Source organism: Acipenser ruthenus, chromosome 20 (genome assembly GCF_902713425.1).
Source record: "Acipenser ruthenus chromosome 20, fAciRut3.2 maternal haplotype, whole genome shotgun sequence".
In the NCBI taxonomy this organism is placed as follows: Eukaryota; Metazoa; Chordata; class Actinopteri; order Acipenseriformes; family Acipenseridae; genus Acipenser; species Acipenser ruthenus.
The window spans coordinates 29,615,362-29,630,047 of record NC_081208.1 but is presented as its reverse complement, the minus strand read 5'-3'; the positions used below and the strand labels follow the sequence as shown (position 1 = coordinate 29,630,047).

Below are 14,686 nucleotides of genomic sequence, written 5' to 3'. Positions count from 1 at the left end.
AAGTGGCAGCTCATATAAATAGTGTGGAGATGATTATGAATTCAGGATCACGCTATTTTTTTTTTTTCTTTTGAATTTACGTTATTGTAAAATGTTTGGAAGTTTATAAGAATGACAATAGAACGGCTGTTTAATAAACCTGGGAATCATTCAGGTATTCCGACGACACTCCTGTGAAGTGACAGAGATGTCTGTAGACAGGAGCTGCACAGACTCTCTCTTCTTTGCCCTGTCCCCTGCACAGCCTCTCTCCTCTTTGCCCTGTCCCCTGCACAGCCTCTCTCCTCTTTGTCCTGTCCCCTGCACAGACTCACCCCTCTTTGCCCCGGTTGTGGGTGGCCAGCTCCTCTCCGATGCCCTCCTCGTTCTTGAAGGAGTCCCAGTCCAGCTTGGACTTCTCCAGCGTGCTCATCTTCTGCTTCTTCCCTCCGATCCGGTTCAGGATGCTGCCGATGCCCGCCGGCCTCTTCCCCCTGAAAACACAGAAGACTGGACTCTTACCGAGAACACACTGTATACATGTACCGCGTCAGCTCTCCACAAAGCCATCGCTGGATCAGGATCAGCAAACCTCATTCCTGTCCAAGTCTTCTACCCAAACTATGGACACAGGGGTACGGAAAGAGTAGAATCCATATTGGGCAAAACCTTCAGATGCTATAGTTTAGATGAATTAAAGAAAAGAGAAGCCTAAAGCTGGTACTGACTGATGCTTGGTTTATAATGCAGCGTGTAAGCGAAGGTGCAGTGAGAAAGGCAGGGGGGTGGAAGAGAGGTTAGGGTTGCAGCAAGGTCCTGGATTGAAGAGAGTCACACATGGGTACAACTGCTCTAGATTACTGTTCCAATAAGACTCCTATTGCAGAGCAGTTTCACCCATCCCAGAGGGGAGCTGTGACATGGCAGAGGGGAGCTATGACCACCATCTAAATCTTCTATAATAAACCCCATGGCTAGGTGGCCGTGTCATTATGTGCTAAATCCTTTACCAGATATCGTGACCATATGGGGACTAGAAATGTAAAGGGTTATTACGAGTCGAGTATACATTCTTATATTATTTTTTTATGAGCCAAAAATAGCCCAATATACCTTTCTACATATTCAAATGTTTCCCTTGTGACTGTTTTCCCCACAGCCCCATCCCCAGCACTGCAAAATGCTTTTTGTGAATCTACTACTTTCCTTTAAATTCCTTTAGCTTAATGCGATCTTCATCAGCTTCAGACTGAATCATGAAAGGGCATTAAGAGAAAGCACCAGTACTTGTGTGTTTTATTGCACATTAGCTAAACTAAAAGCAAAAACAATCCTAATGCGCCTGAGGCGTATTGGTAAATAAAGCTCACAGACCTTAAATTTACTGGAACACTAACACAGCCATCAAGCAAGCCATTAGCTTCTCGGTTGAGGCTTAACTGTCTAAAACCTTATTCAAAATCACCCAAATAACTCTTTATTGCAGCAAGCTCGATACTTTTCAAGTTTCACTACAAAGAGTGGCTGACATTAACTTGCATGTAATATTGCATGTAATATTGATGGTGTAGTCCTAGGTTGTCACAATCTTAACTGCAAGTACCTCTGCTTTCCAAAGAAACCCTTTAAAGCCATTCTGATATGTTCCTTCAAAAGCACTGTACACACACACACACACACACACACAAACACATCCAATACTGTAAATAAATAAATACATTCTCAATGCAGGGCAAGTTACATTGGGACTGCTCTAGAACGGATCAGGACTTCATCACATGACTTCTTGGGAACGGTACAGGAAAGCAATGCTGATTGAGTTTTCAGATGCGGTTCACTTGCATTGCCTGTTAGCAGCTTCTGCACTCTGGGGCAGAACACTATCAATATATATTCCTAGATATTATACAGCAAGTGGTTAATGATAGGCAACATCATATTCAGTGCAGTGCCAAGTCCTCCCAGCCAGGTGTACTGAGGCAACCTGCAGCTTCCTCATAGGCTAAGCAGCTACTGAAAACCAATCAGCTGCCAACAGCGATTCAACTGCAAGTTAGGACTAGCTATTGAGGAGTGCTGAATGATTTCAAGAGAGTTGCAATATGAAAAGGTAAAAAGATAAATAAACAAACAAATGCAATAACACAAAATACGACACTACTGTATTTGGGAATCGAAAATCAAATCCTCCACCTGTGATTTACGATAGTGTACAATAAGAAAACAGGCTGCGTTGTGCACAGCTCAGATCAACATTAAGTACAGTTATAGTAGCTGAAAAATTTGACAAAGGCTTCTTGAGTCTTTATAGTGTCTTCAAGACATTGAAAAAGACAGTGAAAATGACATTGAAAAAGACAATGAAAACAATATTGAAAAAGACTTCCAGTCGAAAGGGCACAGTTTCTATAGTGGAAGCTGGATTTATCCAGCCTGCTCTTTTATCATCAGGATTCCTCACAGCCCCAAAGCTTTTCTGGGCCTTGAACAAGAGGATTTTTTTCCCCCATGCATTATGTATACTTGTTGAGGTTCGCAGAGATGATGAAATGTTAAATCATCTGTATCAGAAAGCTGAATACATTATCTGAGCCGTATCCCATTCCAAACAGATAACATCATAACAGCGCTCCTCAGTGAACGGCCGGCTGAGCAGACAAGGAGCAGGGATCCGTATTCAATCAGCCCCTCAGTTAACTCGGGGTCCAGGGCCCCTCAATTACACGCTCTGGCTATCCCAACTCTTTAATCCAGAGCCGTCTGGAACAAAACGCCCTCCAATTCTGCAAAGAAACAAATGTGTTTTTTTCGCTTTGCATTGAATTCCTATAAATCCTTTGTATGATATATTATGTCTGAGAATACAAGCATTGTCCTTACTGTACAGATGCTTTACAGTGTTTCACATTTAGGATGGGGGCTTGGCAAGGGTGGGGGGCCACCTCTGAACTAGTAGCAGGCGTGTCACTGTTACAACATGCAGGCTGTTAAACGCCATTGAAAAGTGAACACAACTATTCTATTCTTCAGTTATTAATGAGATTAATAAATCTCGCATGGCTTCCAAATCGGTTTACTTTGTAAACATTTCCTTAAATATTTTTAGCAACTTTTAAAGCAGTGGAGGCTGGGGAGGACGTTTGTAAATATGCTGGACAGATGACCACGATGAAGGAAAGCATCCCCAGACACATTCAGGGCAAAGTTATCGGAGTACCTTACAAAATATTCAAAAGTAATGCTACTGAAGTGCAGATACTGCTTCAGAGAGCAACTAAGCAGGGGTAGTAATGGCTGGAAGATCCTAAGGGAGCCCCGGCTTCAACGTGCCTCTCACACGCACCTGATCCTGGTGTGCAGACGAATGACCTCCAACCCTGGATCACTTTAGAAATCCTAAAAGAAGCTTTGTAAATTCAATGACAAATGTTTCGACTAAGAGTCTTTTCAATGCCTTAAAAAAAAAAAAAAAAAGACTTTAGCGTTTGTCATTAAATTGAATAAGTTTCACTGTTGAGTTTTTGTATCGTTATAGATGAAGCACTTGGATGACTGGCGAGCACTGCTCATGACCCTGTGTTGCACCACATCCTGGACTGAGATTAAGATTGATATTGATTAATGCAAGCATGATTTGAAAATCCTTCTGCAGGCAGCATGAACTGGGATTCCAACCCACCTGCAATCTGATGCAGACCAGCGTTAGCCCTCCTAGTCAATGCACCAGCTGGGTCCTCCTTGCTTTGTGCTTTTTAATAAATCTTACTTGAGAGATTTACAAGAACATTTTAACTGCTGCCAGATGTGGGGGTTTAAATCGAGTTGTTATCATGCAATTAAAAAATTGAAAATGTGCAACGGACACAGAGGGATCAGGCAAGCAGAAACAAACGAGGGGCATCTCCGTCTAATTGCAAAAATGTGCTCAGCGTTGTCATGCTGGTTTGTTCCAGCAGCCAGAAAACAGGACAGATTAATTACGTTCGCTGGTGACTGGACAAGTCTTCCCAACAAGAACCCTTTTGTATTCATTAGTGCCATCAGCTCACCAGCACTGCGATCGCTCACTTATCTTCGAAAAATGGACTGCAATGGGCTGACAGGTGAAGTCAGTGTGAAGAATGCTGCACTATTAGCGTGGGCAGGATAATTCAATTTCAGAAGAGCGCTGAAAAGGCTTGCGTGCATTGCTCACACCTGCCTGTGCCTGAAGGTGTGTGTGTGCGGTTGTTTTAGTTGACAGGGACTAACCCATTTCTATTGGGGTGTAATGAGGTACAGAACTGTAGAAGATGACCTCTCTTCTACAATAAGACACCCTTCCTACACGTGAAGTATTACCTTATAGTGTATAGGGCAAAGACTGAAAGGAGACAGAGACCACATCAACCATTTGTCCCCTCAATGGGTTCTAAAGGAGAACACACACGTTCTGGCTTTTTCTTTTCCTGTTATCTCTGTATATAAAAAAACAGGTTCTGCGTGAATAACTGCACTCTGCGAGTATAAAAATGCCTGTGTCTTTATATAGAAAAAGACTACATTAAATCAATACAGATGTGTATTCTGTCAGTGGGGCTGCTTGTTTTCAGTTGGGAAATAATATTTCCCATGTCTGAGGATCTCTGCTGGCCCTATCCATCACGCAGCCTGGCTGTGCAGACGGGGTGCTTCTGGGATCTGGGACCCGGGTGCAAGTGCAGCGTCTCCCAAACAGCTCAGGTGCGGTGCAGGTGTGTCAGGTGCTGCTTTCAGACTCGTCCCTGCTGTGCTGAGGGATGCAGATTCAAAAAAACAAAAACAAAAACAAACCACGAAAACATGGCCAGTGTACCACACCTTAACCCAGCTGCCTGGCTCACCAGAAGATCAGCAGTTATAAACTACATCTCAAAGCAGCGATTCCCACGGCTTGTAAGCTCCGACAGACTAAACATTGCACTGATCATAAAAAAATAAAAAATTAAACAAAGCATGTTTATTTTTAGATGGCATCATAATAAGAGCGATGTTGGGACTTATACTGCATCACAGAGCAGGTGGGGAAGCAAACAGCACTGAATCACAGGACCTTCTGAATACAGGAAATCAGTGCTGAGCGAGCTGTGAATTCAGAAGAAAGCAAGTGCAAAACTAACAGCAGCATTAAAATCGTCCATTACAGCGATTTTCAGTCTAACCCTATTTGTCTGTCTTTCCATCGCACTGTACGTCAGTTGTGTTGCTTCTTAATTCAGGTTTAACGCCTCCTGCCTTCTAACAGTTTCTGCCCAGGACAAAGCAACAATAATAAAACTGAATCAATATCAGTACCGATTAGTGTTCATCCACACTGCTACTTCAGAGAACAACCTTTCGCAGGTCTGCGCTGTTCCAACTGTAAACAATGGATCGTAACTAAAATAAAATCAATTAGCATGTAAAAAGCGAAATATCTTCAAAGTGCACTTTCTCACTGGCAGAGTTTCATTTAGAGAGCAGCCTCCTCTTTGTGAACATAAGCCCACCTAATCAGGCCCCTCCACCCAGCGGAAAACAAGGATCTGTGCTCTGCGATCTCCTCTCACCACACCCTGAACGCCATCAGGAAAGGGCAGCACTTTGTAATAAAAAAAACAAACAAACAGTGCCTGCACAATGACTTAAGATGCGTTGGGAAGGCATTTATTATTATTATTTGTTTATTTAGCAGACGCCTTTATCCAAGGCGACTTTCAGAGACTAGGGTGTGTGAACTATGCATCAGCTGCAGAGTCACTTACAACAGTGTCTCACCCGAAAGACGGAGCACAAGTGACTTGCTCAGGGTCACACAATGAGTCAGTGGCTGAGGTGGGATTTGAACCGGGGACCTCCTGGTTACAAGCACTTTTCTTTAACCACTAGACCACACAGCCTCCTTTAAGTACTGTATAGGAACTAATCCTTGTAACGGACTGAAATTTCGAATGCTGTTCCCTTTCTTCAACAGAAAATAGCTTTAAAAAGAGGTTTGTTTGAAAAGACTTGCAATATAAAACCGTGCCACAGTGACAGCACAGTGCAATGACTGGCACATGCTAATATAAGTCTTGTTGGAGATTAAAGTCTCACACAATCAATATTCAATCAATCATGTTTCAGCAACTGCCATTATCAGTGTTCATTTCCAAATGGCTTCCCATCTTCATGTTGGGGTAGTAATGTCTCCCCATTATGGAAACCGAACCTCTCTGGCTTCAAGCCTGGATGCGCATTCTGACTCGCGTGTAAAACAGAGACGCACATGGGATCAGCAGTTCAGTGATTCTTCAGAAGTCCAGATATTAACAGTTCCTCAGGCTATAGAAGAAAATGTACAGTATACACAAAGAGCTCCACAAGTTAACCACAAGTGTCTCGTCACACTATACAAGGATTTTATTAGAAACCGCGTTGTGTTCATGGCAGGAAATGGTCTTTTTTTTTTAGCAACAAGTTCTTTCTTAGAAGGAGAATTCTTAGTAGATGCATCAGCCACCACAAAACCCAGCTGCATGTAATCCAACCACAGGTTTGTTCTGAATCCCCCAGCAGCACGTGATCAGCGATCATTACCCAGGAACAGAGCGCTCATTCAGTGGCTTTCAGAAGCTGCTTACTTTACATTATGACTTAATGTTTCAAATGCACAAATATGGATGAGAGCACAGTGCATTTATACTGCAATTTACTGGGATTTATGTGGGTATTTATTGGTTTCCTCATCTGCAAAACCTCAGTCATTACAGTGTGAAAATGCATTGTCATTGAAATTTCTTTTAGTATTTCTATATACTGGATGCATGAAACATAACACTGGCCAATTATTGCATAGCAGTATTTAAAAGCGAGAAAGCAAACCGAGTTCTTCAGTTGCTGTGGACTGCTCTGTGCAGAGAGGAGGGGTACAGTACGTTGTTTCTGCTGCTCTGTGCAGGGAGGAGGCGTACAGTACGTTGTTTCTGCTGCTCTGTGCAGGGAGGAGGCGTACAGTACGTTGTTTCTGCTGCTCTGTGCAGGGAGGAGGGGTACAGTATGTTGTTTCTGCTGCTCTGTGCAGGGAGGAGGCGTACAGTACGTTGTTTCTGCTGCTCTGTGCAGGGAGGAGGCGTACAGTACGTTGTTTCTGCTGCTCTGTGCAGGGAGGAGGGGTACAGTACATTGTTTCTGCTGCTCTGTGCAGGGAGGAGGCGTACAGTACGTTGTTTCTGCTGCTCTGTGCAGGGAGGAGGGGTACAGTACGTTGTTTCTGCTGCTCTGTGCAGGGAGGAGGCGTACAGTACGTTGTTTCTGCTGCTCTGTGCAGGGAGGAGGCGTACAGTACGTTGTTTCTGCTGCTCTCTGATCACTGATGCGGTTTCAATAAACTGCTGGTTTTCCTTTCAATCCCTCACGCTGTGACCTGCTGTGGCTTGCACTGAAGCTTTTCCCCACTTCAAAGCCAAGAGGCTGGAGGTACAGAAGAGATGATAAAGCCCCTTTCCCAAATGCAGGTTCAGGGAAGATTAAAACACTGCTGGCAAGTTGACAAGCTTGGCAAAGCATTCACAGGTCAGCTGACATTAGCGAGGTAAACTTAAGATCTTTGGACCAGTAAGAAGGGCTTAGAAACTCACCTAGCCATGGCCATCTGAAAACAAAAAACAGCTGCAGAAAATGTCAACGGAACATTGCATTTAGTTAGATGCAATTGTTCCCCTGAAGCGATAATGTAATATAACAAGGGGTCTGTTTACACAGAGAAGGTTGGGGGCATTGATGTACATCCATTCAGCACAGTATACAAGTTTACACTCCCTGGTGTAAAAAAAAAAAAAGACAAAAATACATCCTCCAATCATTCCACGGCATCCCTCGCTGCTGAAAACGAATTGGAGCCGAGCAGAAACATTCCATCTTACCAGATGGTTAAAAACACAACATCGTGCCAAGTCTGACATGTGAAAGCTTGAGCTGGAATGCTATATGTGAAAGAAATCTTTGTAGCAGGTATGAGCAGCTTCCAGACACAACATCGCTCAGGGCCGGTACAGCAAATCTTTAACTCCCACCGCCCAGCGCTACGACAGCCTTCTCTCGGTAAGCCTCTGGAAACCCCACACTCTCGCCATTATCTGCTATTATAAACTGCATGCGACCATACACCAGCCTCCAAGGGGACTGAATGGAGACCTGTAGAACAGCAGTCTGCATCCAGGGTAATGAATGTATACAAGTCTATCTGTGGCGTCTCCCTGTCATTCACCTGCTTTATGACCTTCCTGTGTGTGTTACAGCACAGGCCGTAGCAACCTGAGTGATGGGTGGAACAGCGGGCACTCAGCACTGGCACACATTTAACATATAAAAACTGGATTAGCAGGCAATGTTAGACGTCAGGGGTTGAAACCCTCTTTCATCTAGCCAGACACACGCAGGTTTCCCCTTGGTTGCTAAGTATACAGTGACAAGTAACTTAACAGGAAGTCCGTTAGGGTTCAGCTTCTGGTACTAGGATCCTTGTCTTTTGTGCAGACTCCCTCCTCCCTGAGGCGGCTGCATGGCGGGCCTGCAGAGTGAAAAGAAGCAGACGGCTGACGGCACACATTTCGGAGGATGCGTGTGTCCGTCTTCGTCTCTCCTGAGTCAGTGTGGGGTTGGCAGCGGTGAGCCAGGTTGAAATAAAAATAATTGGGCTTCCAAATTGGGGAGCAAATGAGAACAAATAATTGCCAATTCCAAATTAAAAAAATAAAAAAAAAGCAGCTCCCATATTTTTACCCTGCTGAACCTAGTTTTCCTTTGCCCACCTGTGGCAGAGTTGAGAGGCTACGTCTACGACACCTGATGCACTGTAAACATGCAGTCCTGAAAGGGGCAGAGGGCATTGTTTCCCTTTTCCAAGATCCTTTCTCTGTCCTTCTCTCTGGATGCAGTCATAGTTACACGTTTACAAGAGACATTGCTGCTCAAAAAGGCTTTTAGGGTTTCTATGCATCAGAAGATGGTATGAAGGTTTGAAGCAGAAAGGTTACAGTGCCTCCAGGGGTTCACCAGTCTTAGGACTGTTGCTTGGCAACCACACACACAACAAAAACAAAAATCAGAGAATACTTCAGTTCAGGATAGGAAATGAGTTTAGTGAAGGTCAGGTGGGGGAGGTTCTACAAGAGACAAGAGAGGGTTTAAATCACCAGTGATGCAGTGTCAGATCTCACTGTTTCTGAGATACATTGATCGGAAAATGGTCGTGGATCTAAACCCCAGTAAAATTATTCAAGTAGGCCCCTTCATTAGAGACTTGTCTCATGCAACAATAGATGTTTTATTTATATTACCTTGGTACACAAAGAGCCCTATTTTAATGATCTAAGGTATTCAGTTCCAGTTCAGATCAGCTGAGTAGAACTCATTCAGGGCATTCCAAGGCACATGGTTGGGAAATTGGCTGGTTAATGGCTGGAGTCTGGCAGCAGCTGAAGAGTTAACTCCGGAGCGCTACGATGGTGACAGATAACAAATGCATGCACCCAGCTGCTCGCGAGACAGCCACTCCAAATGCACACAGCACACTTCATTGGAACCACCTTTTTTTTTCTTTAGAATTGAACCAAAAAAAAAAGTTTCGCTAATGGGTGTTTTGACGTGTGCTGCTCAGAACATGTCACGTCTGAATGCTGAAAGTCCTCATAATCCTCAAAACACACGTGTAGCTCTTAAAACATGACATGACAGGCTGAATACATTACAAAGTTATTCCTTGTTATTCTCCTTCAGTGTCTTCCACTGGCGCCTTGGCTAGAGTATATAGCTGTGTTTCAAAACTCTGTGACCTGTAGTGTGGTGAGCTTGTGCTACAGGGTCAATGCTTTACACTTTACAGGATAACAGACCAGACACCCATTGCAGGAGTAGTTTAACCCCTTTCTGGGTTTACTATGAACTTGATCGACTGCACCAGGGCTAAGATGTAGAGGCCAGGTGTTAACGCCTGGAATGGCTGACATTTCTCTGCAATGGGAGTCATATCTGTCATCCGTCAGTGTTTTATAAACATCCAGCTTTGTGGCATGGGGGGCTCTCCAACAAGACCTGTGCGCTCCGTAACCCTTCAGTGCTTTGACTCCACGGAGTAGTCGTTTTGCTAGTCTTTATGTGCTGTGCATGTACTGTACACATGTAATGTGCTGTGCATTGATCTAGCATTCACTGAATGTATAGGGTGCCGTCATTTTAACCATGAACACATTTCCACATGACAACTGTTTACAAAAGGCCACTCCGATTTTGAGACAGAATTTGACATATTTATTTATTTTACTCAATTGATTTTGATCAGGTTTTGATAGAATCCAGAGGAAATATGGTTGTTTTTTTAATTTTTTTTTTTTTTTTTTAAATAACAATACCAAAGTCTCAAGGAAAGTCCTAGTAAAACAACAGAGTGCAGAATTAGTCTGAGGAATGTCTCTTTAACCCGCAGGGCGCAATAATAGAGTCCTGGCCCTGCTCATTAGGAAGGGCACTCGCTTGAAGCTGAGATTTGCTTTGCCCAAGTTTATCTGCAGGAAAACCTCCTTCAGTAATGGATGTGAATTTCCTGCCCATCTGACAGCATTTAAGGGAGAAACTGTCTTTAAACAATCTCAGTTCCTGTTCACAAGAGAAAAGAAAACGGTTCTCAGAGGCTACTCAGCCCCCGGCGCTCTGTGTTCAGTACGAAGAGCAGCGCAGTCACTCTTAAGATTATTCTGGTCAAACTGTCATTCAAAGTGTATTCATGAAATTCCAGCAACATTAACTTCCCTTGGGTAATATTTCAAAGGCAGACTAATGTTTCAGCTTGTGCCTTCTCCGTGTGCTGAGCATGCTAAAGAAGGTATGGAAGTGGAGCTGCATCTTCTCCACATTTACACTGGAAGTGGAACAGGAGACAGGGATTTTAAGAAAAATAATAATAATAAAAAATAAAAAATAAGCACCAACTGATCTATAATATAATAAAAAAAGGAAAATACAGGTCTGGTTCTGAAACAAAAGCATTATTTCACTTTGAAAAAAAGTGAAGCAAAAGTTTGGTAAATCTGACCCACACTCACAGGAACAACCTTCTCCCTTATTCAGATCAGATCCTGCTTATTGCCAAACAAACATCTTCCCCTTAACGAAAGCACATCACTTGTGGCTTGCCTGCCTCTCTGCAATTTCCACCCCGTCACGTCAATGCAGGTTGCTGCACCCCCTCCAGGTTCAGAATCCACGTCCTCCTGGTTAAACTGCACCTTGTTAGGAACAGGTCACGTTAATAAGAAGCTTTCAGCAGGGCAAAAAGCACAGAGTTCTATGACAACAGAACCATTGGGTCCCATTATGTCTTGTTTGGTTTCATAATAAAGCCTTTGTTTGGGATTCTGAAGCAGCCTTGAAGTGGCTCTGGGAGCTTCACAGCGCTGGCGTCTAATGCACGGCCACCAGCTCGGCGCTAGAGAGTTGACAAGCTGGATCCTGGATAATGTACAAAGCAATAACTTTAAGGGAATTGTTCCGGGGCTGAAGGGGATTTGCAAGTGAATGAATGCCCCAACCAGACCAGCTGCTCCATGCATTTCCCACACTGCACTCCAAAACGCTACGTGCTGGATGACACTGAGGTCCTTGTACTGTAGTTTGGAATATGAGGGCCTTGGCAATAAAGCAGAAGTGTGTGGGAAGTCTGAGTGGCGTAGCTGTCTGCCCGCAACAGTTTTTATGGACGTTGTAAGCTTATATTTCATTAGGAAAGTCAAATAAACAAAGTCATAACGAATCGCTTATCTGACAATTATTTTTAATGAAACATTCACAGTTCTAATTATTTTTACAGTGTGAAAATCATTTTGCAATAAAAAATGCAATGAATGAATAAAGACAAATAATACAGTATATGGACTGCAGTAAATAACAAGAAAATAATTCTCCCCGGTACCTATATTTGTGAGGAAATGGTAATACTGGGTTAGAAAGATTTTAAAACCCCTTTCATTAATTAAAGCCCCAGCACCTTCCCCATGGGGTCAGCCCGGCTTAACCACAACAAGAGGTCACAACACGACCGCTGCTGTGCTTGTTATACTGATTACATTTCCACAAAGAGGATCTCCCATTGTCTTAAACAGCATTTAACCCCTTAACATTCACTGGGAGCCCCCTAAACGCTTCATCTTTGACCCTAGCAGTGCAAATTCATTTTTATTTAATTACAGTAAATGGAAGCTGGCTGAAAAAAACATTCGGAATAAAGACAGACCAACTGGAACAAAAGCACCTTTCCACGGAACCTTTCAGAATGACAACTTCCTTGAACTGATAATCGTGAATTACTGCGAGATGTGAACAGAATACAGCGTTTCCTGGACCGCTTTCCACAAACCGTAATCCACATGTAGCAACCTGTCCGCAAACGTGACTGCAGCAGCAATCTAGAGAAGACTGATGGATTGAACTCAAACTCAGAGTGCAGGCGCCCTGATTCTACACTGCCTCGACCCGCAAACGCACTTACAATCGCCGTCACGTAGCAACACTATAAGGGCACCTCCACGCAAAAACACAAGACGCAGTCACGTTTGCAGCTTGCAGAATGTGGTCTGGAAATTTTCTCGTAAAAGGAATAATTGCAAGACGTTTGGGAACAGGGAGACCCCAGGGTTAAAAACAAGTCTTGAATCTGAGATGAAATCCAGAGACAGAAAAAAATTAATGTCAAGTTTCTCTACAGAAGGGTGATGATGTTACAACAGAACCGCTTTTACATAATAATAATAAATCAAGGGGTTCTCATGTATTTGGCAGAAAAAAAGTTCTACAAACTTTTACAAGAGGAAAAAAAGGGAACACACACACACACACACACACACACACACATATATAATTGTTTTATTCTGATATGCTGTAATAATAAAAAGCACAGACTATTTTTAGGTTCCTGAGATCTGCCTCTATAATTAGAAAGTCAGACTTGTGTCACTTTCATATGGAACCAATTTTCTAAACTCAGTGACGTTACTTCTGGTCCTCTTGGGTTGGGTGGAGTTTTTTTTTTTTTTTTTTTTTTTTTTAAGGCAGAGCAGGGCTTAACAGTTTTAACTAACCCAATTCCCATGGGCATTTTTATTCTACAGATGGACAATAAATGTAATGCAGCGCTGCTGGCAGGACCTAGAGGGTATCTCCATCTCAGGGAGACTGGTGCCACTCTAGTGAGCATTCATTCTCCCCCTGCCCCTGCCCCAGATCAGCTCATTTCCTCATGAAAGTGAATCAGATTAAGAATGATTGCTGTTTATACTGTATATGGACAAGCGCACTAAAAGTGAAATGTATGACATATCAAGGATGAATGGGATAAACTGCAACGGTGCTCAGTGCAATGTAAACAAAGTTTATTATACATCGTTTATACTGTACATCAATGTATTAGTAATTGTTTTGGGGTTTTTTGCACGGGGGGCGGGGGGGGGGGGGGTCATGGTAGTCTCTTTAAAAGGGGTTCAACACATCTAGAAAAAGTTTGAAAATCAAACGCTGTAGGAGATCCGAGGAAGTGAAGAAGGAATCTGTTACAGTGATACAGAAAGCCAGCTAGCCAGACCGCTCAGCTCCTGAACTGGAATGAGAGGACCTAGGTTTGACCCCATGAAGATATTCAGGTCTGCTTTACTCCCAGATATGCGGTGCTATCAAAGACTAGAAGATGTATTAATCTGATGCTTAAATGATTAAAAGCTGTCGTAAGCATGAGACCTGCCTTTGACCCCCAGTTCCCCCCGAAGTCAGTTGTTGCAGCTTCTTTTTCTCTCAGATTCTCATGTTTCCAGCGCTTTGAAACCTGGCAGCTGCATGAAAGACAACATGCTGGGGGAAAGTGAAAGTCTGCTCTTATTACTGGGCACAAACAGCTGTACGGAGAGCGGGCTTCAAATCCCACCCTTCTCAGGTACAGACAGCACCTGACGCTGACCTCATTATCCAAGAGCACTGTGATGTCACTTTCTGTGTGAGACTGCTGAAGCCCAACACTACCATGCTAGATCACCTATGCAAGTGTCCAGAACTTGTCTTGAACGCAATCATGTCAGGAACCATACGTAGATAAATAGGTCCTACTATATTTTGGAAAGTACTACAACTAAAAAGGGTGTTGAGGAAAATCTTAACAAAATGATTTCCAGTGGTTGTGTGTGTTGACTTTACTACTACAGAATAATTGTTCAGTACTTTGCAAATATGCGAGAATGCAGCACCGCACTCTTCCATGGCACTGAGCCTTTCTGCTGGCCTGGGTTTGCAATTTGAAATACTATACTGTAATAAATAATCCACACTCAAAAGTAGGTCATCTGTATCACTAAAAGATGATGTTCCCAGAGCACAAAGGAATCTGGAAACTCCAGCTGTTTACAGATGGCTTTGGGGCCCTGAAACACTCTTTCACCCCCACAGCAGACAAATACCAACATTGCAGTACCCAGACACCAACCATTCACTGCTTTATACGAAGCCACCCGAATCAAATAAACTCCTTTTACTTGTGGATTGACAAACTTGTAGTAATATTATTATTATTATTATTATAAGACACTGTAAGCTCGTATTTCATTGAACAAGCACTGTACATTGTTGTACTGCTGTGTATTATTAAACACATTGGTCAGGCTACACTTCCTTTCTCTAGCACTGCAGCCCGTAA

General features: G+C 43.2%; 1 protein-coding gene across 3 annotated transcripts in view; it reads right to left on the bottom strand.

The window, feature by feature from the left end:
* LOC117425364 (craniofacial development protein 1-like) overlaps positions 1 to 14,686 on the bottom strand; it is a 28,683-nt gene that overhangs the window by 6,587 nt on the left and 7,410 nt on the right. For 2 of the 3 annotated variants that reach the window (XM_034042236.3, XM_034042235.3), the window contains one exon: positions 315 to 473. The exons of the other annotated variant lie outside the window; for it this stretch is intronic. In XM_034042236.3, coding sequence (XP_033898127.1) covers positions 315 to 473 — 159 coding nt within the window. The remainder of the gene's footprint in view (positions 1 to 314; positions 474 to 14,686) is intronic. 3 annotated transcript variants of the gene reach the window in all.